The sequence below is a fragment of the Anomaloglossus baeobatrachus genome, chromosome 1, assembly GCF_048569485.1.
Source record: "Anomaloglossus baeobatrachus isolate aAnoBae1 chromosome 1, aAnoBae1.hap1, whole genome shotgun sequence".
Lineage (NCBI taxonomy): Eukaryota > Metazoa > Chordata > Amphibia > Anura > Aromobatidae > Anomaloglossus > Anomaloglossus baeobatrachus.
Window position 1 is genome coordinate 750,293,769 of NC_134353.1, and position 27,313 is coordinate 750,321,081.

Sequence of the window (27,313 nt, forward strand, 5' to 3'; positions counted from 1 at the left end):
GGGGTGCTGCAGGGTACTAACCATGCAGGGTACCCAATATTTTGCATTGGCCAACTTTATTTTTTGTTGTGAATTTAAAAATGTAAAAATATATATAATTATATATTTTTGTCTACAATGCAGAGGATATGTTATCCTTAACTTTATGGCTTTTACAGATAATTTCATCTTCAACTTGATTAATTGTTCTGAATATTAGTAAAATTGACCAGGGGTGCTCAAACTTTTGCATGCCACTGTAGAATTCTTAGATGTTAGAGGTTAACAACTACAAGTGATAATTGCTCTAAGCGGCTCTAAAGGCCCCCTACACAGTCTAAAGTTGGCTGAACCCAAAAAATATCAGTGGGATCAGATGACCATTTAGTATGAGGGGTTCTAGAATCTCCCACCACAGATAATACAGGGAAGAGAAGGATCTGGCCTGTTGAATTTTAACAACTGATAGATTCCTCAGGTGAGACGTGACAGTGACTCTAATATAGAATATAGGGCCGCTCGACCAAGCATTCCTGTGTGAGGCGGAGTAGTGAATGATAGTCCGTCATATTCAATGTCAATCGTTTGGAGGACAGCTATGTACTGTACGTTGGAGTCATTTTGCCATAGCTGACAAAAGCTAGGTTCATGTGACAGATGTAAGGGACCATAAGAACATGGAAAAAAATGGGATGTGATCACCTGATCATAATTGAATAATATATCATATATACATATGCATATATGAACATAAGATATAAACATGGCGATTGTGATTTTACCTCTGTAGACCCAGTGAAAGCAACTTTGTCCACATCCATGTGAGAAGAAAGGGCAGCACCTGCTGTGGGCCCCATACCAGGGATTATATTAACCACGCCTGGTGGGAATCCAGCCTGAGAAGAGACAATATGTGATTCAGATAAATGTGCAAAGTGTGAATTAGACGCAAGAACAACAGTTGCAGATCAGCAAATTAATTTGTGACAAAATCTACTGCAAACACTGCATGTGTTAAACTGGATTCAGACAGTCCGCAATGCCTGAAATCACCACAGGCTTCCTGACCCAAACTCTCAGCCTCAGACACACGAGATCCGAGGTTAGTCCATCCATTGTGGTTTATGCACTGTGTAATACTTCCGTCTGAACTGTCATTTGAATTTCACTTTAGGGTGAGTTGCAAAGCGTATGGTTGATATTCTGCAATCTTAAATTTGTATCTGTCAATTTTTTGTACAGCATGCAGGGGAGTAAAAAAAACAAAATGAAGCTTTTGTAATACATTACTTAAAAAAAAAAAAAAAATCAAACATATCCAGGGGTAAAAACAAAAACAAAAAAACAAAAAAACAAAAACAAAAAAGTGAGCAGGAGTATGAGATGGTATACATGGAGCTTGTGAGCTCATGTTCACACTGGGCATTAGACAAAGAGAAACCAAGGGAAAAATTGTGAAAACATACCCTGCTGTAACTAAATAAAAGCATAGTGCATATAAACATAGGGTACTTAGTAAACACTGTTTTTGATCAAAAAAAGCATAAAGCTATCCCACCAACGCCAAGGTGTACCCAGTTGGGATAGTACCTACACTCTCTAATATTAAAACCTTACCATATGTCTAAAATAGGCCTCAATGTGGCTAAGGGCTGAGAGTGACCGGGTCCCAACAGGACACACACAGTCAGGGGGATTCACAGAATGAAATGTCCAGCTCACCAAGAGGGAGGGCCACACCCCATTTGTACTGAATACAAAAAAAAAAAAAAAAAACTACATTAAAACAAAAAAGTGAGCCGGAGTATGAGATGGTATACATGGAGCTTGTGAGCTCATGTTCACACTGGCCATTAGACAAAGAGAAACCAAGGGAAAAATTGTGAAAACATACCCTGCTGTAACTAAATAAAAGCATAGTGCATATAAACATAGGGTACTTAGTAAACACTTGGCGTTGGTGGGATAGCTTTATGCTTTTTTTGATCAAAAACAGTGTTTACTAAGTACCCTATGTTTATATGCACTATGCTTTTATTTAGTTACAGCAGGGTATGTTTTCACAATTTTTCCCTTGGTTTCTCTTTGTCTAATGGCCAGTGTGAACATGAGCTCACAAGCTCCATGTATACCATCTCATACTCCGGCTCATTTTTTTGTTTTTATGTAGTTTTTTTGTATTCAGTACAAATGGGGTGTGGCCCTCCCTCTTGGTGAGCTGGACATTTCATTCTGTGAATCCCCCTGACTGTGTGTGTCCTGTTGGGACCCGGTCGCTCTCAGCCCTTAGCCACATTGAGGCCTATTTTAGACCCATGGTAAGGTTTTAATATTAGAGAGTGTAGGTACTATCCCAACTGGGTACACCTTGGCGTTGGTGGGATAGCTTTATGCTTTTTTTGATCAAAAACAGTGTTTACTAAGTACCCTATGTTTATATGCACTATGCTTTTATTTAGTTACAGCAGGGTATGTTTTCACAATTTTTCCCTTGGTTTCTCTTTGTCTAATGGCCAGTGTGAACATGAGCTCACAAGCTCCATGTATACCATCTCATACTCCAGCTCACTTTTTTGTTTTTATGTAGTTTTTTTTTTTTTTTTGTATTCAGTACAAATGGGGTGTGGCCCTCCCTCTTGGTGAGCTGGACATTTCATTCTGTGAATCCCCCTGACTGTGTGTGTCCTGTTGGGACCTGGTCACTCTCAGCCCTTAGCCACATTGAGGCCTATTTTAGACCCATGGTAAGGTTTTAATATTAGAGAGTGTAGGTTCTATCCCAACTGGGTACACCTTGGCGTTAGTGGGATAGCTTTATGCTTTTTTTGATCAAAAACAGTGTTTACTAAGTACCCTATGTTTATATGCACTATGCTTTTATTTAGTTACAGCAGGGTATGTTTTCACAATTTTTCCCTTGGTTTCTCTATATCCAGGGGTAAAATGTAGTCTGAGGACCAGCAGCAGCCAGCTGCAGTCAAAAGTCGACCACCCACATTAGATGGCTGTATGGTGCGCTTCAGCTGATTATTCGGCTGATCATTCAGATGACAGTTCTCAGCCAACTCTCCCATACACTGGAGGCTTGATCAGGTAAGCGCTCCTATGTTCTCTATGAGGAAGCTGCTGACTGTCGTGTGTCTCTGGGAAAACAAATGTGATCGGCAGGTTGAAATCAGACATATGCGATCGACATCTCTCCTGACCATCAAATTGGCAATTGCCCTATGCACAAGACCGTGAACCAAATCTGTTGATATCGACAGATTAAATCAGACATTAGTCTAATGCAGGGGTGGGCAATTAATTTTCCCATGGGGCCGCATGAGAAATTGGGATTGGTTTAGAGGGCCGGACTAATATAATTACCTCAGTTCTACCCAATATATTACATCACTACACCCCCTCCATATACTACACCTGTAATAAACTACACCACTACACCCCTATATACTACACCTGTATTATACTACACCCCCCATATACAGATGTATTATACTACACTCCCTCCATATAAATGTAATATACTACACCCCCATATACACCTGTATTATACTACACCACTATATAATACACCTCCGATATACTACATCATTACACCCCTATATACTACACCTGTAATATACTACATCACTACACCCCATATACTACACCTGTAATATAGTACACCCCCATATAGTACACCTGTAATATACTACAACTCCACATAGTACACCTGTAATATACTACATCACTACACCCCTATATACACCTGTAATATACTACATCACTACACACCTATATACACCTGTAATATACACCTCCATATAGCACACCTGTAATATACTACACCTCCATATAGTACACCTGTAATATACTACCCCTCCATATAGCACACCTGTAATATACTACACCTCCATATAGTACACCTGTAATATACTACATCACTACACCCCATATACTACACCTGTAATATAGTACACCCCCATATAGCACACCTGTAATATACTACAACTCCATATAGTACACCTGTAATATACTACATCACTACACCCCTATATACACCTGTAATATACTACATCACTACACCCCTATATACACCTGTAATATACTACATCACTACACCCCTATATACACCTGTAATATACACCTCCATATAGCACACCTGTAATATACTACACCTCCATATAGTACACCTGTAATATACTACAACTCCACATAGTACACCTGTAATATACTACATCACTACACCCCTATATACACCTGTAATATACACCTCCATATAGCACACCTGTAATATAGTACACCTCCATATAGTACACCTGTAATATACTACAACTCCACATAGTACACCTGTAATATACTACATCACTACACCCCTATATACACCTGTAATATACTACATCACTACACCCCTATATACACCTGTAATATACACCTCCATATAGCACACCTGTAATATACTACACCTCCATATAGTACACCTGTAATATACTACCCCTCCATATAGCACACCTGTAATATACTACACCTCCATATAGTACACCTGTAATATACTACATCACTACACCTCATATACTACACCTGTAATATAGTACACCCCCATATAGCACACCTGTAATATACTACAACTCCATATAGTACACCTGTAATATACTACATCACTACACCCCTATATACACCTGTAATATACTACATCACTACACCCCATATACTACACCTGTAATATACTACACCTCCATATAGCACACCTGTAATATACTACACCTCCATATAGTACACCTGTATTATACTACACGCCCATATGTCACACACCCTGCTCCCCATACAGCCTGCACCCCCATATCACACACTACACCCCCATATGTCACCCTGCCTGTACCCCAACTTACCCCTCTCAAACACTCTGCACCCCTTCACATCCTTCTGTCAGTCTGCAGCTCTCATATGCCACTCACCCTGCAACTCCATCTTCCCACATATGCCACTCACCCTGCAACTCCATCTTCCCTCATATGCCTATCACCCTGCAGCTCCATGTTCCCACATATGCCAATCACCCTGCAGCTCCATGTTCCCACATATGCCAATCACCCTGCAGCTCCATGTTCCCACATATGCCAATCACCCTGCAGCTCCATGTTCCCACATATGCACTCACCCTGCAGCTCCATCTTCCCACATATGCCAATCACCCTGCAGCTCCATCTTCCCACATATGCCAATCACCCTGCAGCTCCATGTTCCCACATATGCCAATCACCCTGCAGCTCCATGTTCCCACATATGCCAATCACCCTGCAACTCCATCTTCCCTCATATGCACTCACCCTGCAGCTCCATGTTCCCACATATGCCAATCACCCTGCAGCTCCATGTTCCCACATATGCCAATCACCCTGCAGCTCCATGTTCCCACATATGCCACTCACCCTGCAGCTCCATGTTCCCACATATGCACTCACCCTGCAACTCCATCTTCCCACATATGCACTCACCCTGCAGCTCCATGTTCCCACATATGCACTCACCCTGCAACTCCATCTTCTCTCATATGCCACTCACCCTGCAACTCCATCTTCCCACATATGCCACTCACCCTGCAACTCCATCTTCCCACATATGCCACTCACCCTGCAACTCCATCTTCCCACATATGCCACTCACCCTGCAACTCCATCTTCCCTCATATGCCACTCACCCTGCAGATCCATCTTCCCACATATGCCACTAACCCTGCAGATCCATCTTCCCACATATGCCTATCACCCTGCAGCTCCATGTTCCCACATATGCCAATCACCCTGCAGCTCCATGTTCCCACATATGCCAATCACCCTGCAGCTCCATGTTCCCACATATGCCAATCACCCTGCAGCTCCATGTTCCCACATATGCACTCACCCTGCAGCTCCATGTTCCCACATATGCCACTCACCCTGCAACTCCATCTTCCCACATATGCCACTCACCCTGCAACTCCATCTTCCCTCATATGCCACTCACCCTGCAGATCCATCTTCCCACATATGCCACTAACCCTGCAGATCCATCTTCCCACATATGCCTATCACCCTGCAGCTCCATGTTCCCACATATGCCAATCACCCTGCAGCTCCATGTTCCCACATATGCCAATCACCCTGCAGCTCCATGTTCCCACATATGCCAATCACCCTGCAGCTCCATGTTCCCACATATGCACTCACCCTGCAGCTCCATGTTCCCACATATGCCAATCACCCTGCAGCTCCATGTTCCCACATATGCCACTCACCCTGCAGCTCCATGTTCCCACATATGCACTCACCCTGCAACTCCATCTTCCCACATATGCACTCACCCTGCAGCTCCATCTTCCCACATATGCACTCACCCTGCAGCTCCATCTTCCCTCATATGCACTCACCCTGCAGCTCCATCTTCCCTCATATGCCACTCACCCTGCAGCTCCATCTTCCCTCATATGCCACTCACCCTGCAACTCCATCTTCCCTCATATGCCACTCACCCTGCAACTCCATCTTCCCACATATGCCAATCACCCTGCAGCTCCATGTTCCCACATATGCACTCGCCCTGCAGCTCCATGTTCCCACATATGCACTCGCCCTGCAGCTCCATGTTCCCACATATGCACTCACCCTGCAGCTCCATGTTCCCACATATGCCACTCACCCTGCAGCTCCATGTTCCCACATATGCACTCACCCTGCAGCCCCCCTCCCCCTCATGTCCCCTCTTTTCTTATTACCAGTCATCATGTGTCCACATCTCCTTCAGCATTCAGCATGTCTTGCTTTCTGCCCGGCATCCTGTGTCTCCTCCCACACAGTCACACGGGTGTGACATCATCGCAGGTCCTACAGTGCAAGATGAATTATTCCGTCTGCTGTGCTGCTTCTTCTCCTGCCCGGCGGGAACTTTTGAAATGACACACGCAGCGCAGTACTGACAACGTCAGAGCGCGCGCGTGTGTGTCACTGACAATTAGTGCCGGCAGGGAACAGAGGAAAGACTCCTGCATTCCGCTGCCTGCACTGACTGTGCGGACCTGCACAGGATCTCTCCTTGCTCGGCACGCTGCAGCCCGGCTCCACTGCATCGGCTGAAGACGGGCGGGCTGGTCACAGAGAGCAGGCGGGCCGGATGTGGCCCGCGGGCCGCCCCTTGCCCAGGTCTGGTCTAATGTGTTTGGTTGCCGTAAATCTGTTATTTGCTTCAACCAAAATTTTTTTTATAATATTTGTTCTCAATTAAATCTCTTCGATAAAAAGCCCATTACCTGGCCATCTAAATATACTGGTAAAACAGGCTGTATTTAGCTTTTCTGTAGGCCCTTTGGCTCATACCCAAGGGTATGTGCCCATGGGACAATGTACCCGCGGATATATCCGCAGGTTTCCCGCAGCTGATCCCCGGAATCCACAGCTATGCATAGCTGTCGGATTCCAGCGAAATAGCTGCGGTAAACCGGAGGACATTCGTGCGACTTACCTGCAGAAGTCCCGGTCTCTATCTCCATAGTGGAGGGCCGGGAATTCCGCAGGAATAATTGACATGCAGTTACGTGCGGCTGCGGGACATCCGCAGCATATTCCGCAGCCGCACATACCACAGCATGGACAGACACTCCCCATATCCCATAGAATAACATGAGGAGTGTCTGTACTTGCTCAAAATTGCGATTTATCAAGAAAATACAGATAAATCCGCAGGTTTTCCGAGGCAAAATCCGCGGGTACATAGTCCCGTGGACACAGCCTAAAGGTGTTGTCTGGCATTATTATTAATTATTATTATTATAGGTTTGCTGACAGACTAAAATGAACAAGCCAAAACTCACCCTCCCTGGGTCCAGCACTGCCTCTCTGCCATTACTCCAGTCTTTGATGACAGGCTGGGATGATGATGATATCATTACTACAATGTACAAGACTGCTGTAGCCGAGGTAGATAGCAGGAACTACTGGAGTGATTTGCTGGAGCAGTTTCATGCACTTTAGTTGAAGTCACCACTTCCCCCTGTCAAAGATCAGAGAAACAGAAAAGAGACCACCCTGGACCTGGGAAGAATGGGTTTTGATGTGCTTTCTAATAGACTTGCAAACACAGAATAAAACAAAGAATTACATTAATACATTATATATTCGCAGTAAATCCCTTTAAAAAAAGTTATTTCTTTAAGGCATGTCTTGAATTAAACAGACTAAAGGTGGTTGTTCCTGGACAGGATGATGCCCATTTGATGCATGTTATGTGGGAGTGTGGACACATTGGTGATTTCTGGAACCAAACCCTGGGACTTACAGTTAGGTCCAGAAATATTTGGACAGTGACACAAGTTTTGTTATTTTAGCTGTTTACAAAAACATGCTCAGAAATACAATTATATATATATAATATGGGCTGAAAGTGCACACTCCCAGCTGCAATATGAGAGTTTTCACATCCAAATCGGAGAAAGGGTTTAGGAATCATAGCTCTGTAATGCATAGCCTCCTCTTTTTCAAGGGACCAAAAGTAATTGGACAAGGGACTCTAAGGGCTGCAATTAACTCTGAAGGCATCTCCCTCGTTAACCTGTAATCAATGAAGTAGTTAAAAGGTCTGGGGTTGATTACAGGTGTGTGGTTTTGCATTTGGAAGCTATTGCTGTGACCAGACAACATGCGGTCTAAGGAACTCTCAATTGAGGTGAAGCAGAACATCCTGAGGCTGAAAAAATCCATCCGAGAGATAGCAGACATGCTTGGAGTAGCAAAATCAACAGTCGGGTACATTCTGAGAAAAAAGGAATTGACTGGTGAGCTTGGGAACTCAAAAAGGCCTGGGCGTCCACGGATGACAACAGTGGTGGATGATCGCCGCATACTTTCTTTGGTGAAGAAGAACCCGTTCACAACATCAACTGAAGTCCAGAACACTCTCAGTGAAGTAGGTGTATCTGTCTCTAAGTCAACAGTAAAGAGAAGACTCCATGAAAGTAAATACAAAGGGGTCACATCTAGATGCAAACCATTCATCAATTCCAAAAATAGACAGGCCAGAGTTAAATTTGCTGAAAAACACCTCATGAAGCCAGCTCAGTTCTGGAAAAGTATTCTATGGACAGATGAGACAAAGATCAACCTGTACCAGAATGATGGGAAGAAAAAAGTTTGGAGAAGAAAGGGAACGGCACATGATCCAAGGCACACCACATCCTCTGTAAAACATGGTGGAGGCAACGTGATGGCATGGGTATGCATGGCTTTCAATGGCACTGGGTCACTTGTGTTTATTGATGACATAACAGCAGACAAGAGTAGCCGGATGAATTCTGAAGTGTACCGGGATATACTTTCAGCCCAGATTCAGCCAAATGCCGCAAAGTTGATCGGACGGCGCTTCATAGTACAGCTGGACAATGACCCCAAGCATACAGCCAAAGCTACCCAGGAGTTCATGAGTGCAAAAAAGTGGAGCATTCTGCAATGGCCAAGTCAATCACCAGATCTTAACCCAATTGAGCATGCATTTCACTTGCTCAAATCCAGACTTAAGACGGAAAGACCCACAAACAAGCAAGACCTGAAGGCTGCGGCTGTAAAGGCCTGGCAAAGCATTAAGAAGGAGGAAACCCAGCGTTTGGTGATGTCCATGGGTTCCAGACTTAAGGCAGTGATTGCCTCCAAAGGATTCGCAACAAAATATTGAAAATAAAAATATTTTGTTTGGGTTTGGTTTATTTGTCCAATTACTTTTGACCTCCTAAAATGTGGAGTGTTTGTAAAGAAAGGTGTACAATTCCTACAATTTCTATCAGATATTTTTGTTCAAACCTTCAAATTAAACGTTACAATCTGCACTTGAATTCTGTTGTTGAGATTTCATTTCAAATCCAATGTGGTGGCATGCAGAGCCCAACTCGCGAAAATTGTGTCACTGTCCAAATATTTCTGGACCTAACTGTATAGATCAAATATATCATAATACAACCGTCGCCCCGCCTATGCCTGTTAAGTCTGTGGGAAGGAGAAGTGGATCCGGATTCTCCAACAGCTCTGGGAATAGCCCGTATCTTGTACCAAGCAAGAAAGCTACTTGCATATCACTGGTTAGACCCTCTACCACCAACATTACCAGAGCTCAAAAACAAATTAAATAACGTCATAAGATTGGAAAGGGGAGTTTATTTAAAAAGAAAAACATTGAAAAAGTTTTACAGCATTTGGCGGCCATGGATGGAGTTGCCGGGCCTACCCTCTAGTGCACTGGTTCGGGATGCAATGCTGGACCGGTTACTGTTGTGCCTGCAGTGATGGCATGTGTGAGGAAGGGAATTAAAACTAGTTTTTTCTCTGACGAAGTGAACTTTGAATGAAGAGGTGAGCGAGGACTGGAACGGTTTCATGGATGACTGCACGGAGAGGGAGGGGCGGGAGAGTATAGCAATATGATATGGAGCGACACGGCTGATGGAGGAGGTGTTCCTGTTAGTCTGAGGCATTATTGCATAATTTAAGTTTTGTTTATTTGTAGAGCCACGAGGTTTGTAGGCTCAAGCTATATAATATAATTATGATTTGAGAACTCTATTATTATATTTACATACATGCAGAGAAAGAACCGGATTTATAAATCACATGTGTTTATCTGTTTATTGTTATCAGTTATATGAAAAGTGAAATACTCTCTGTATTGATCCCCAATGATTTAATAAAAAAAGATCTGATTTAAAAAAAAAGGTGTGTGTTCCAGTTTTTAGACCATGGTACTGAGGTCAAATACAATTAACTTTCATTTATGTTCAGAGTAACATGATCTGTATAAAGAGTTGAAGTTACACATTTATTTTTCGTTTTGGATACATTGATAAAATATAATAAAATATTTGAAAGAGTAATTTCACAGTATAAAGTTACCAAAAATTTCACTCCTCTAGCTCTATGGTTTTACACAGTCATTTTTTCTCAGCAAGTTAGCAAGTCTGCTACGAGACTGGTGGAGCCATTGGCGTAAGTATAGTCTAATAGGCCCTGGTGCAAATTTTGGATCTGGCACCACAACTGTATGTTGGTCAGATGTACAGTATGGGTGCTTGAAACATTCTAGATCCTATGAAGACATATGTGTTTGCCCCTCATAATGTCCACAGTTCTGGTTCCTTCCAGTAATCAGGCGTCCCATCATGGTATAATGTCCTCTGTCCTGGCCCCTTCCTATAATCATGCCTCCCCATCCATCATGGGCCCCTTCCTTATTGTCCTCCATCCTGGCCTCTTTCCTGTATGAAATACCTTCCATCTCAGGCCCCTTCCTATTACAATGTCCACCATTCAGCTGCTCTTTTCAAACACACAAAAAAGCCAAAACTCATTCCTTCTTACCTTCCCCTGCTCCCACGACGTGCAGCGCCATGCAAAGCCAATGGAGAGGTCAGCAGCTGACTTCAGCGTCCCTTGCAACACATGATGTTATTGTCATGCGCCGGTTGTAACGGGCTCACTGACTTGGGCTACTGGTCTCCGATTAGCTGGAGGCTTGTATTACAATTCGTGTACCCAGCGTTCTGTGCACTACAATACTCCAGCTGCATAAGTCCTTGGATGCTCATCCAGCTGAAATTGGCACTGGTGCATGGGCTTTGTTACACCCACAGTGACCCCGATAGTTATGCCCCTGGGTGGAGCATGGCTGCAATCCAGTGGCTAGAAGAATAAGCAGGGAACAGCAGGTTGCTGTTGGAGTTCTTTATGCAGCATTAAGAATCACAGGAAGAACTCAGAGGATTGAGAACAGTCTGGGTAAGACAGTTCTCAGGAGCTTGAGACTGCAACTAGAATAAAAGGCTAACACAATACTTAAGAAATGAGTATTCCATGTGGCTTAAAGTAGGCCCAAACAGGAAACAAGATGGCTTCTACAGGTTGAAATCGACCATCTAAGTAAAGTAGATGGGAGGAAAGGGGGAATGGGTAGTCAGCTAACCATTCATCCAATGGATCCACAAAACTCAAAACAGATGCATGGATCTCTGGAGCTGGTATCCACAGAAGCAGAGTAAATACAAAGGTGAGGTATCCAGAACCCAGACTATTTTTGTAGGAACTCCCTAAAACAAGGTGCTCACGGGCTAATTAAAGCCCCACTGTATGCATTAAAGACATGCGTCCTTACTCATAGGCATGGTGATATAAAATGAAAATCTATAAATACAAGACATTCCAGAAATGACATGTCCAAATCAAGACCCATTAATCAAATATCTTACACGAGAAAAAAAACCTTTAACTCTAATACTATACATGCACGTATCTATTAATTGGATATAATTTATCCAATGTTGTGTCTTAAAAGTTGAAATATGTATGAGATGTATGTGTCATTTGTAATCATTGCAAAATCATAGTTACAAAAAAGTACATATAAACTATCACACCATGCCTAAAGGGAACCCACAAATCTACATGTAAGTTATTAAGTTCTGGTCATGGAAACCCTACTTGTATTGTATTATAACAGCACTAATATATACTAGTAGAATATTTAAAAATAAAAAAAATCACTGTGATTCAAACCCACAAGTTGTATTATTACTGCTGGTATTTTGAAATACTTATAAAAATAAAAAACGTGTGGGGAAAAAACCCCACAAAAAATATAGAAGATCACTCCGGTTATTTAATCCCATTGAAAAGCGTGCATTGAGTGCTAAAATCCAATATGGTTCCCTGCCCTGTTCGGGAGCGCCCTTTCACAATCACCGCCTCTAGATTTTTTTTTTTTTAACTCTTTTAATGCCTTTGACCCCAAGTAAAATAAAACTGCCTCTGTATCTCGGACAAATGTTTGGAAAGGCCAGAAGACCGATGTTTCAATGTGGACTTAGGAACCGATGCATAAATGTGTTATGCCAGTGTTTTTTTTGTTTTTTGTTGTTGTTTTTTTAAGTGCGTGTGTGCAACCAAGGTAATATTTATTAGACAGAGAAGGACAAGATGTATGACCAATTTTACCATATTAAAAGGACTGCACCCAATATACATAAGCACAAACAAGGAGAAACAGGGGCAACGCAGTCATGGGTCACTCAAGGACCACTGAATCAATAATCAGTATACCAACTTTTGCAAAAATATCAAAAATGTTTATTTAAATTTAGTGCATAGCAAAAGAAGTAATATTATATACACATTATGGGAATCATAAACGCTGATCAGGCTAAAGCAGTATCACATTAGGCCTTTGTACTAATAACTCTGAGGAGCCCTTTTTGATGATATGAGTACATCTGCACTCCCCATATGGTCCGTTGACCCGTGTTTCATCTGTGATACTGCTTTAGCCTGATCAGCGTTTATGATTCCCATAATGTGTATATAATATTACTTCTTTTGCTATGCACTAAATTTAAATAAACATTTTTGATATTTTTGCAAAAGTTGGTATACTGATTATTGATTCAGTGGTCCTTGAGTGACCCATGACTGCGTTGCCCCTGTTTCTCCTTGTTTGTGCCAAGGTAATATTTATTGTATTCAACACACGTTGCCATATACACAATATATGTGTTGTATTGCAGTTTATATAGGACTTCAGACTTATTTTTTACTGGTACTGCTTAGAAAAAAATCCGTTCCATCAATATATTTGTACAGATTGCCTTTATTGCCCGCACATATAAAGGGCCAGTTATATTTAAGCCATGTAGGATTATAGTGGTTACTGTTGAGCAAACTGGGAGAAATATGGTTAACAATTTTGGCCTTTCTGGCCACATATTAAAACCTCGTGGCACAATTCTGGAGAGGGATTCATCCTGGTGTAGAATCGGCAGAAATGTATGTACAAGTGAGAAAATTCATTTATAATCAGTACTATAAGGGTTGGAAAAGGTGGGAAGGTTTATGTGGATAAAGATATGTTTCTTGTATTACCATTGTATATCCTATTAATTGTGGTCATTATATGACAGAAGGGACATCATATTTATGAGTAACAATCGTATGCACTCTTTAATATCCAAGGTTTATAACCTCGCTATTAAAGATGTTCTTTACCATTTGTACTTTCGAGGTAGAAATTCTCATCTGAGGAGCCTGCACTTCGAGCCCTATTGACTTCTCCAATCGGTAGATTAGTCATCACCTGTAGTTGGTGCCAACTGCCTGTATATAAGATTGAACTCCCACTGGTGGGTTTGCTATATAAAGTGGAGTGTATTACATCTTCCATATAATCACCCATGAGGTTTATAGCTAAAAGAGGGCCAACATTATCGTGATTGTTCAGTGAATTGTAAATTCATATTGTTGGCTTTAACAATCTCTAAATTCTGTTTTATCGGTATTTGTACATACATGTGGATCAACCTGACATGATTAAAGGTTTGTTATATGGCAACATAGCTTGAATGCAATAAATATTATAATGGTTGCACAACACGTACTTTAACTCCACATCGTGACAGCAATCTTCTTCTAGCGTTTCCATACATTTCTCCAAGATAAACGGAGGCAATCTTATTTCACTTAGGTTCAAAGGCATTGAAAGAGTTATACTAAAAAAAAACAAAAAACAAAAAACAAAACACCTAGAAGGCGGTGATTGGTAAAAGGCGCTCCTGAACAGGGAAGCGTATTGGATTTTAGCATTCAATGCACTCTTTACAATGAGCTTAAAATTGCCGCAATGACCTTGTATATTTTTATTAGCAATTTTTCCACGTTTTTTAATTTTCAGAAGTATTTCATTATACCAGCAATAATACCAACATGACTTTTGGGTTTGAATCATCGTGATATTTTAATATTCTACCAGTATATGTTTGTACTGTCATAATACACTAAAAGAAGGGTTTTTTCCATGACCATAACTTACATGTTGATTTGCTGGTTCCCTTTAGACATTGTGTATTAATTGTGTTATTATATGTTTTTTTTTGTAACTGATTTTCCAGTGATTACAAACAATGCATAAATCTCCTACATATTTCAACTTCTAAATGCATCTATTAATTGGATATACAGTATTTATCCAATGTATTTACCCAAATATACAGTATATATTCAATGCTGTGTCTTACAAGTACTCTAGAGCTGAAAGGTGTTTTGTCTCATGTGTAAGATTTGATAAATGAGTCTTTATTTGGAAAGGTAATTTCCCGGATGCCTTATATTTATATGCAGTATTAATTTAAATCACCATGACTGAGTAAGGACACATGTCCGAAACGCGTCAGCTGGGGACTTTCAACAGTAAACATCTTATTTTATTAATGTTTTTTATGTATCACTGTTTTATGGAGTTTGAATAAAGAAATAGTTTTACCCGATGCGGATTCCTCATCTCCTTTTTCATCTAAGGGGACTGTAGAAGCAATAGCAGCTTCTAGTGGTAAGGAGTGGAAATGCAGAACAATTTATCAACGCGAACAATAGCAACCACTAGTGGTCAATCCACAGAATGACAATAGACTCCTGACAGTCATCCACATTTTTTATCTTAAAGTCCTGCTATGTATATTGTGCTCACTGTCTACACAAGCAGGAGATTAGCTTCTAAACATCTATAACGACACCAAGAAGAGAAAATCTCTAATTTGAAGTGTGGGAAAAATAAAGTAATCACAGAGTCACTCACCTCCTTCACTAAGCTGGCAACATGTAGGGCAGTGAGCGGTGTCTGTTCTGCCACTTTCATGACGATTACATTCCCGGTAGCCAGTGCTGGGCCAAACTTCCAGGCCAACATCAGAAGAGGGAAATTCCACTGTAAGAAAGCAGAGAAATGAGGCCTACTAACCAAGCCGTCACACAGAGGAGAATGTCACATCTGCTTGTATAAGTCTATTGCACTACAACATCTGTGTTGGTTTCCTAGTTTAACAATCACGTTGTAAATTAGTTTATAATAAGACAGGGATCGCACAAATCTTACCGGTATGATCTGTGCACAGACACCAACCGGTTCATGCCTGGTGTAGGTGAAATAGTCTCCATCGATCGGAATGGTTTTTCCATGCCATTTATCAGCCCATCCAGCATGGTATCTGGATTTTAACATTAAAAATGTATTTTAGACTACAAGAGGACACAAAGAAAGGGCTTTATACAGTAACATTTGTTAACAAATATATTCAACATAGAAGAATCTCAGGATTCTGCGAGGTAAGCCAACAGCTTGTTTGACTGCAAGAAATTGGTAGTATTAGACGTTTAGTTTTACATTCTCCAGGTGGTTGAATCTAATTTATTGGCTAAAGAAATATTTTTTTAAACACACACACACACACACACACACACACGTAAATGGCTTAACGCTACAGGCCCTTTGTCAAGCCTGTCAAATTACAGACATCACATCTGTGTCCTCTGTTCAAGAGTTCATGAGTTCAATGGGGAAATTGAGAACAGAACATACACCAGATTCTGTTTGTCTTCCTTAGCCAGATGTATTTGCAGTGTGTCCTGTGTTATGGCGTCTGACTAATAAGACGGACACTGCATATACTTTCAGTGGTCAAGTATCTATGATCTCCCTCCTGTCTCTGTCTTCAGATGACCCTAGCAGGAGCAACAATATTTAGTTTTGTTTTTGTCAATCAGAACACATTTGAGTTTTGATTCAGATTTTTTTTCCCCCTAATATACTCAATCCAAAATCACATCTATGCACCTAAATACACTGTTTGCATTACAATCTCCACAAGTTAACCACTCAGTCATTTCTGCAAACTCATCAATGCAATGACGACATCTCATCAGGTGCCAATATCTCATAGGCTGCATGTCAGTGTAAGGCCAAGTTCAGAAGTGCGCTTATATCAGACTAGTCACGCACAAAAAGTTGAGGATATTTGGCTTTCACGTGAAATTTCAGAATGATCCTAAAATGAACTCTAACCTAATCCCTGCCTATCTGTCCCAGCGTCTAGTAGCATACATAGGGATCTTTAGAAAAGTATTTTTTAAAGATACTTTATGATAGGTTAATGAGCGCAGGAATTAGTCGCAAGGGCATTATTTCCCCGACTAGTCTGCCCTCTTAGCATGTTGGCACACTCACAGGACCATGCTAACATGCTATTCAATGCCCATTGCCCAGCGTCATCAGCATGAGGTGCGTACCTGTGTCTATTGTCACCTCATCAGACAATGAGCAGTGTGCATAATTAGTGCGTATGATCAGAATGCCCCATACTTCCGGTCATGCAAACTATGAAGCCGGGTGTACACATTCCAGCTTCAGAGAGGACTGCATGACCGGAAGTATGAGGCATTCTGATCATGCGCACTGCTCGGCATCTGATGTGGTGACAGCGGACACAGGTACACTACAGTTCAAAAGTTTGGGGTCACCCAATTTTGTTTTTCCATGAAAAATCATGCTTTTATTTTTCAAATGAGTTGCATAATGAATATAAAATATAGTTCAGACATTGACGCCGTTAGAAATAATGATTTTTACTTGAAATAATTTTCTCCTTCAAACTTTGCTTTCGTCAAACAATGCTCCCTTTGCAGCAATTCCAGCTTTGCAGACCTTTGGCATTCTAGCTGTAAATTTGCTGAGGTAATCTGGAGATATTTCACCCCATGCGTCCAGAAGCCCCTCTCACAAGTTGGATTGGCTTGATGGGCTCTTTTTCCGTATTATACGATCAAGCTGCTCCCACAACAGCTCAATAGGGTTGAGATCTGGTGACTGGGCCGGCCACTCCATTACAGGTAATACCAGCTGCCTGCTTCTTCCCTAAATAGTTCATACATAATTTTGAGGTGTGCTTTGGGTCATTCTCCTGTTGTAGGATGAAATTGGCTCCAATCAAGCGCTGTCCAGAGGGTATGGAATGGTATTGCAAAATGGAGTGATCGCCTTCCTTATTCAAAATCCCTTTTACCTTCTACAAATCTCCCACTTTACCAGCACCAAAGCAACCCCAGACCATCACATTACCTCCACCATGCTTGACAGATGGCATCAGGCACACTTCCAGCATCTTTTCAGTTGTTCTGCAACTCACAAATGTTTTTCTGTGGGATACAAACACCTCAAACTTTGATTAGTCTTTCCATAACATTTTTTCCAATCTTACAATGTCTGTGTTTTTGCCCATATTAATCTTTTCCTTTTATTAGTCGGTCTCAGATATGGCTTTTTTTTGCCACTCTGAAGGCCAGCATCCTGCAGTCGCCTCTTCACTGTAGACGTGGACACTGGCGTTTTGCGAGTACTATTTAATGAAGCCGGCAGTTGAGGACCTGTGAGGCGACGATTTCTCAAACTAGAGACTCAAACGTACTTGTCTTGTTGCTCAGTTGTGCAGCGGGGCCTCCCACCTCTGTCTACTCTGGTTAGAGCCTGTTTGTGCTCTCCTCTGAAGGGACTAGTACACACCGTTGTAGGTTATCTTCAGTTTCTTGGCAATTTCTCGCTTGTAATATCCTTCATTTCAAGAACAAGAATAGACTGTCGAGTTTCACATGAAAGTTCTTTTTCTGGCCATTTTGAGAGTTAATGGAACCAAATGTAATGCTCTAGATTCTCAACTAGCTCAAAGGAAGGTCAGTTTTATAGCTTCTCTAATCAGCAAAACTGTTTTCAGCTGTGCTAAAATACTTGCACAAGGCTTTTCAAGGGATTTCTAAGCATCCATTAGCGTTCTAACACAGTTAGCAAATATAATGTACCATTAGAACACTGGAGTGGTGGTTCTTGGAAATGGGCCTCTATACACCTAAGTAGATATTGCATTAAAAACCAGACGCTTGAATAGTTATTTACCACATTAACAATGTATAGAGTGTATTTCTGTTTAATTTAATGGTGGCTTCATTGAAAAAAAAAAAATGTGCTTTCCTTTTAAAAATAATGAAATATCTAAAGTGACTAAACTTTTGAACTGTAGTGTACGTGTGTCACAGAGATGACGCTGGGCAATGGGCATTGAATAATAGTAATAATATTTATTATGGCCCTGTGGGTGTGCTAACATACTAAAAAGGCGGAATGAGCGCAGGAACTAATACCCTGATGAATGCTACACAACTCCAGGCACATTTAAGGGTGGCAAGAGGCACCCAAGTGTCATGTCACACCATTTACATTACTGTGGTCTGCATGTTAGATGACCTGCAAGGGTACCTGACCACATCACCAGGCACAGGTGTCAGTACAGTTTAGTGATGAAAGTCGATTGATACTGAGCAGAAATGATGACCACCAACAATGTTGGAGATGTCAAGGAGAGCATTAAGCATCAGCCACTATGGTCACCAAACAAGCCTTTGGTGGCAGTGTTACAGTGTGGACAGGTGTTTCTACTCAATACAGAACTGCCCAACACTTTGTGAATGGTACAGTGACAAGCCCCTACTACTTGAATAACATCATTAATCCCATCATTGTGCCTCTGCATGAACATCACAGGTCTAATTTCATCTTCATGGATGACAGTGCTCCAGCTCATCAAGGTTGCATTATTAGGCGATGGCTGCTGGAGACTGGGGTATCTCAAATGGAGTGGTCTGCACTTTCTACAGTCCTGAATCTCATAGAAAACATATGGCATCAGCTGAGACGCCGTGTTGAGGCTCGTTATTCTGTACCCCAGAACCTCAATGATCTGAGGGTCGCCCTTCAAGAAGAGTGGGATGTCATGTATCCCTAGCCAAACTAATTTCACCTAATCCCTCTACAACTTCTCAGAACATAACCCCACGTCAAAATCCATGGCACCCAAATGCATCTTAAGGCTCTGGCCTATTGGTCCAGGAAGCCATTATCTATCCCCCATTTCTTTGAGATGGCTGGATTTTTATTGTAAATAAGCACTTGTACCTTGTCCCCATCATCTCATTGTAGATTGTAAGCTCTCACGAGCAGGGTTGCCTTTTTTCCCTTTAAATATTGTATCTTCTATAATTGTTACTTGTTTGTATATGTTTATGTATATGATATGTATATGTATATGAGCCTCCTGAATTGTAAAGCGCTGAGGAATATGTTGGCGCTATAGAAAGATTATTATTATTATTACTAGAAGGTGGCCCGATTCTACGTATCAGGTATTCTAGAATTTACGTATTGTGTAGTTCATGTATGATTTTTGTTATATATATATATATATATATATATATATATATATATATATATATATATATATATATATATATATATAGATGTTGTTGTGTGTAGTTACCAAGTGTTTGTGTAGGGCGCTGTACATGTTCTGGGTGTGGCGGGGGGTGAGAGCGGTGTTCTATGTGTGTTGCGTGTGTTGCGTTGTTTGTGGAGCGCTGTGTGTCTGTAGCGTTGGGTGTGTGTGTGTGTTGTGCGGTTTTTGTGTGTGTGGTGTGTTTTGGGGGGAGGTATGTTTTGAGCAATGTGTGTGTTGTGCGGTATGTGCCTATATTTGTGTGTGCTGCGGTGTTTGTGTGTTGGGTGTTGTGTGTGTGCAGGGTTGTCTGTGTGTGTGGGTGTCTGTAGGGCGTTTGTGGTTCCCAGTGTGTGTGTGTTGTGCAGTGCGCGTGTGTGTGTGTGTGTGTTGGGGGGAGGTGTGCACCTCCCATCGTGCTCCATCCCCCATGCAGCGCACCCCCCATCGTGCTGCATCCCCCATGCTGCGCACTCCCAAACGTGCTCCATTCACCATGCTGCGCACTCCCAGACGTGGTCCATCCGCCATGCTGCGCACTCCCCATCGTGCTCTATCCGCCATGCTGCGCACTCCCAAACGTGCTCCATCCCCCATGCTGTGCACCCCCCATCGTGCTCCATCCCCCATGCAGCGCACTCCCCATCGTGCTGCATCCCCCATGCTGCGCATTCCCAAACGTGCTCCATCCGCCATGCTGCGCACTCCCAAACGTGGTCCATCCGCCATGCTGCGCACTCCCAAACGTGCTCCATCCGCCATACTGCGCACTCCCCATCGTGCTGCATCCCCCATGCTGCGCACTCCCAAACGTGCTCCATCCGCCATGCTGCGCACTCCCCATCGTGCTGTATCCGCCATGCTGCACACTCCCAAACGTGCTCCATCCGCCATGCTGCGCACTCCCAAACGTGCTCCATCCGCCATGCTGCGCACTCCCAAACGTGCTCCATCCGCCATGCTGCGCACTCCCAAACGTGCTCCATCCGCCATGCTGCGCACTCCCAAACGTGGTCCATCCGCCATGCTGCGCACTCCCAAACGTGCTCCATCCGCCATGCTGCGCACTCCCCAACGTGCTCCATCCGCCATACTGCGCACTCCCAAACGTGCTCCATCCGCCATACTGCGCACTCCCCATCGTGCACCATCCGGCATGCTGCGCACTCCCAAACGTGCTCCATCCGCCATGCTGCGCACTCCCAAACGTGCTCCATCCGTCATGCTGCGCACTCCCAAACGTGCTCCATCCGCCATGCTGCGCACTCCCAAACGTGGTCCATCCGCCATGTTGCGCACTCCCAAACGTAGTCCATCCACCATGCTGCGCACTCCCAAACGTGGTCCATCCGCTATGCTGCGCACTCCCAAACGTGGTCCATCCGCCATGCTGCGCTCTCCCAAACGTGCTCCATCCGCCATGCTGCGCACTCCCAAACATGCTCCATCCGCCATGCTGCGCACTCCCAAACGTGCTCCATCCGCCATGCTGCTCACTCCCAAACGTGCTCCATCCGCCATGCTGCGCACTCCCAAACGTGCTCCATCCTCCATGCTGCGCACTCCCAAACGTGGTCCATCCGCCATGCTGCGCACTCCCAAACGTGCTCCATCCTCCATGCTGCGCACTCCCAAACGTGGTCCATCCGCCATGCTGCGCACTCCCAAACGTGCTCCATCCCCCATGCTGCGTACCCCCCATCGTGCTCCATCCCCCATGCTGCACCAGCATCAGCCTCTCTGCCCGCAGCATCAGCCTCTCTGCACACAGCATCAGCCTCTCTGCACACAGCATCAGCCTCTCTGCACACAGCATCAGCCTCTATGCACACAGAATCAGTCTCTCTCCTCCCAGCATCAGTCTCTCTCATCACAGCATCAGCCTCTCTCCTCCCAGCATCAGCCTCTCCTCTCTGTCCCCAGCATCAGCCTCTCTCCTCCCAGCATCAGCCTCTCTCCTCCCAGCCTCTCTCTCTTCCCAGCCTCCCCCAGCATCAGCCTCTCTCCTTCCAGCCTCCCCCAGCATCAGCCTCTCTCCTTCCAGCCTCCTCTAGCATCAGCCTCCCTCTCCCAGCCTTCCCCAGGATCAGCCTCTCTCCTCCCAGCCTCCGTCTTCCCAGCCTCCCCCAGCATCAGCCTCCCCCAGCATCAGCCTCTCTCCTTCCAGCCTCCCCCAGCATCACCCTCTCTCCTTCCAGCCTCCCCCAGCATCAGCCTCCCTCTCCCAGCCTTCCCCAGGATCAGCCTCTCTCCTCCCAGCCTCCGTCCTCCCAGCCTTCCCCAGCATCAGCTTTCCCCTCCCAGCCTCCCTCAGCATCAGCCTTCCCCAGCATCAGCCTCTCTCCTCCCAGCCTCAGCCTCTCTCCTTCCAGCCTTCCCCAGCATCAGCCTCTCTCCTCCCAGCCTCAGCCTCTCTCCTTCCAGCCTCCCCCAGCATCAGCCTCTCTCCTTCCAGCCTCCCTCAGCATCAGCCTCCCCTTCCCAGCCTTCCCCAGGATCAGCCTCTCTCCTCCCAGCCTCCTTCAGCATCAGCCTTCCCCTCCCAGTCTCCCCCAGCATCAGCCTCCCCCTCCCAGCCTTCCCCAAGATCAGCCTCTCTGCTCCCAGCCTCCTCCAGCACGCCGTGCTCCTCTGCCGACACTCACACACACCCGATCGCATACACTCACACACACAACCGATCGCATACACTCACCCACCCACACCCGATCGCATACACTCACACACACAGACACTGACGAAATCGCACATACGCGCTGATACTCACAACATCCGGAGATACCACATGCTTCTGGCCATGTGATCCTCCGTCAGGTCCTGGAAGGTCACAGCACAGTATCGAGGCCGAGAAGCAAGCGATATCTCCGGATGCTGTGAGTATGTGGATGCGATGTGATGTATGTGTGATGTATGTGTGAGGTGTGTGTGAGGTGTGTGTGAGGTGTGTGTGAGAGTGAGTGTGAGCCGGTGTACACTGGTAACTATGATACACATCGGGTAACTAAGGGACCTTAGTTACCCGATGTGTATAATGGTTACCAGCGTTCACGGGCTCCGTCAAGATCCCAGCATTGCAAGGTTATGTCTGGCGCTGCTGGGATCCTGACGGAGCCGGTGTAGAAGCAAGCGATATCCCAGGATGTTGTGAGTCTGTGGATGTGATGTGTGAGGTGTGTGTGAGAGTGAGTGTGATGTGATGTGATGCGTGTGTGTGTACTCACCTGGGAATCGGAGCTCCGTGTCAGTTGGGCCAGAGCGAACGTGCATTGCGTGAGGGGGGCGGGGCCTGCAGAGAGCCGGGGCGAGAGGCCAATCCGTGTGGGGGGGCGGGGCCATGGCGAGCCCAGCGGCCAATCAGCTTTGTGTCACCGTAAGGACACAATGTCACCGGAAGGACACAATTTTGAAGCATGACAGACAGACAGACAGACAGACAGAATAAGGCAATTATATATATAGATTATGTCTCAGCAGACAATAACGCCACTTGTGAACAGCATGAGGAGTCATTGTCAAGCTGTAATTGATGCTGAAGGACACATGACAATTTATTGAAACATTGACATTTTGGGGGGGAAAACCACAACTGTTGGCTTGTTTCAATAAAATTGTTTGAGATGAGGAAATCACCATTGCATGCTGCTACTTAAATACCCTACTTTCATGATAAGATATCACTGTAGTGTGAACTTTTCCATAAATTTCACTCGAAAGCCAAATATCCCTAACATTTCTATAGTATCTGTAATCTGTAGCGGATATGACAGGCTCCATGTGCAGCTCTGTGCTCTTGTCCGCATGGTGACCAGGTGCAGGAGCAGACTAGTGGGTGCTGCAATTTTTTTTCCACAAGAACCCAAGGTTTATTTGGAAAACTGCACAAGTACACTAGCAGATGGACGAATTGTAGTGTGTCAGTGTGCGGACTGAAAATGTGGGCAGAACATAATCAGTGACTGTTCATATGTATAAAAACAAAATTTAATCTTTCGGATCATATTTTCATAAGTGTTTGGTCAGTGTCCGTTTTAACCATAAGATTTTCATTTCCTTTGTGTGCAAGAGAAGATTTCAAGCTTCTATCAAATATGGAAATCAGACAGCGCTGTAATGCGATCGGACGGCATGCAAGTGCTGTCCAAGTTTGCGATTAATATCAAAACAGGTTTTTTTTTGTGGACTTACTCGAACATGGTACAATAATGGGTTTGAGCTCTAATAGTGAAGAGAACAGAAACACCTTTGAAAAGAAAGAAAAAATAATAATACCAGAATAGTCAATTTATTTTTGTTCATGAAAGAAAAAACAAAAATCAAAACAAAACCACACCAATCTTTTGTTCAATCATTAACAAATCCAGAACCAATTTCCCAGCGCTCTTCTGCTGGATTTTGCTTTGTGGTCTCAGTTTCCATACCTCTTATTCAAGCTATCAACTAAAAATGTCAAAAACAGGCTTTTACCTCAAACATTTTAACACAAGATCCAGATCCACTGCATAGGCTATAGCGTAGGGCTTTCCATTGTCCAAGGTTTCCAAATTCTAGAAGAAAAATAAAAATAGAGCTCATCTACATAAAATTTTAAAAGCAACAAATCAAACTTAAAAGGGTGGTTCACGCATATTTTTTATGGTCTAGTTCGATATTATATTGAGAAACAATGTTTCTCTCAAATACCTTGTGTTGCCAATAGTGCCTGTGAGGCGCTATTGCAGACCGCTGTTCCCCACTCCGGTGACATCACGTCAAGTGCCGCACACGTCATATCCCTGCGGCCGGCTGCAATCTTCCTGACTCACTGGGCTGTGGGCGGTGTTTCACCGCTGTCACAGCACAGCGCGTCTCCTGATTGCAGCATTCTGCTGTGAGGGAGGAGGGAGCAGATGGGCTGTGACGAGCGGTGAAACACTGCTCACAGCTCAGCGAGTCAGGAAGATTGCAGCCGGCCGCACGGATGTGACGTGTGCGACACTTGACATGACATCACCAGATCGGGGAACAGCGGTCTGCAATAGCGCCTCTCACAGGCACTATTGCCAACACAAGGTATTTGAGAGAAACATTGTTTCTCAATATAATATCGAACTAGACAATAAAAAATATGGGTGAACCACCCTTTTAAGTTTTTACTTACAGTATTGGACTAGTGTGTGGTACATTGTTTCCCTGAAAGATAGTCAATATGTTTATACATGATGCAGCAAAGCCCCTTCTGATTAGCACTGTGGGGAAGCTGATCTGCCTCCACTCCATTCAGAAAGGGGCACTAAAGAGCCCTGTCCTTAGAAGCTACAAGCCATTTTATATATAAGGTTAGATTCTGCTCTCTCTCACCACACATAAGCCTGTACCTTAAATGAGCATTGTTTTAAACAAATGTTGCATTAATCAACAGTACAGGCAAATATAAGAATCTCTAAAATATGTGGTTGGAGAATTCTGCTTCTTTCTTCACTTATGAGCCACTTCTTTCCTCCCCTGCTTCCTGAACTCATACACTTAGAAAAAAGACCTGAAAAGCCTACAGAAGAGAAAAAAGGAGAAAAGTGCCAGATACAATTCATATAAAGCCACAAATATTGGTATTATAAAACTGACTTTTTCTGAAAAGTTGCCTGAAAGGAGCACTACTGAATAATCATGTACAATAGGCTAAACTAAGCTTGCATGTTTATGGACACAGTGAGGAGATAGTGAAATGCATGTCTGCCATCAGCCAATACCGTGTTTCCCTGAAAATAAGACACTGTCTTATATTTTTTGCCCCAAAAATTCACCAGGGTTTATTTTCAGGGTAGGGCTTATTTTTGGAGAAACACAGGTTGGGGGTAAGTTTACCCCCTAAAAAGGCAGACAAGCCCCCAGGAGAACTGTACTTACCAGACCCCGAACATCTGCATCGCTCCCAGGTTACAGCAGGTACTGTCAGCAGATCCTCGTGTGTTCCACAGCGGTCTTCCCCTGCTTCTGGCCGGCAGCGGGGACCTGGGACACTGCGGAATGCATTCCTCCGCTCTCACACATACACATCCGATCGCAGTAACATTGCACACAAACACTCACACAACCAGTAATACTGTCCAGTTTCCAGGCGTGGTGGAATGCAGGTCCTCGATTTTTGGGACCCTCTTCTTTATTTAATGAAGTGACCAGCAGTATTCTTTAGCTTTTTAGCTGCATGGACACTTCATTATTGAACCCCAACTAGAGCTTATTTTCGGGTTAGGGCTTATACAAGTGCATTTTAATAAATTATAATAATCAAAAAAATTAATTTATTTCAGTAATTCAATACAAAAAGGGAAACATATTATATAGAGTCATTACACACAGAGTGATCTATTTCAAGTGTTTATTTCTGTTAATGATGATTATGGCTTACAGTCAATGAAAACCCAAAAGTCATTATCTCAGAAACTTAGATTATTATAGAAGACCAACTAAAAAACTGATTTTAAACTCAGAAATGTTGGCGCCTACTGAAAAGTCTGTACAGTAAATGCACTCAATACTTAGTTGGGGCTCCTTTTGTATGAATTACTGCATCAATGCGGCGTGGCATGGAGGCCATCAGCCTGTGGCACTGCTGAGGTGTTATGGAAGCCCAGGTTGCTTTGATACCAGCCTTCAGCTCGTCTGCATTGTTGGGCTACTGCATTATTTAAGGCTTACTCCAAAAAAGCCGAAAATTACTGCTAGGGCATATTTTCAAGGGAAACACTGTAGCTACTTTGTGCTTCTGGCCAGCATGAGTGTCACATCTCAAACTAAGTTGCTAGAATTTAGAACCAGCTGCTCTCACTTGAATGGGAAATGGCTCCCCCCTTGATCATTAAATACTTACAGCAAGTATAGCCCGGTCCCTCTCGATAAGGTCGGCCAGCCTATTTAGCAGGACTCCCCTTTGGGAGGCATCCATTCTCCTCCATGGTGATCCCAGTTTAAATGCCTCTTGTGCAGCTTTCATGGCCTTGTCAACATCCGCCTATAAGGACAATAATAGAATCATAACCATTTAAAATAATGCATTTTAACAGTATTTATGGCACCATTTAACTTCACATAAACAAAACTAATATGATTTAACACATGTAAACCATGCCTTTTAAAGTTCTGTGTATTAATACTTTTTCACTTTACACCCACAAAAAAGCCTAACACATTTTATTGGGATTTTATGTGATATACCAACAGTACACATTTGTAAGG

The 27,313-nt window shown here is 43.6% G+C and overlaps 1 protein-coding gene across 1 annotated transcript in view; it reads right to left on the reverse strand.

Annotated features, from left to right (window-relative positions):
* LOC142299624 (aldehyde dehydrogenase, mitochondrial-like) overlaps positions 1 to 27,086 on the reverse strand; it is a 71,457-nt gene extending 44,371 nt beyond the window's left edge. Inside the window, exons 1-5 of the mRNA XM_075341840.1 lie at positions 26,949 to 27,086; positions 24,566 to 24,645; positions 15,883 to 15,994; positions 15,586 to 15,714; positions 762 to 875 (exon numbers count right to left, since the gene is read on the reverse strand). Of these exons, the coding sequence (XP_075197955.1) occupies positions 762 to 875; positions 15,586 to 15,714; positions 15,883 to 15,994; positions 24,566 to 24,645; positions 26,949 to 27,071 (558 nt within the window). The 5' untranslated portion in view covers positions 27,072 to 27,086. The remainder of the gene's footprint in view (positions 1 to 761; positions 876 to 15,585; positions 15,715 to 15,882; positions 15,995 to 24,565; positions 24,646 to 26,948) is intronic.
* Between the last annotated feature and the right edge of the window lie 227 nt (positions 27,087 to 27,313).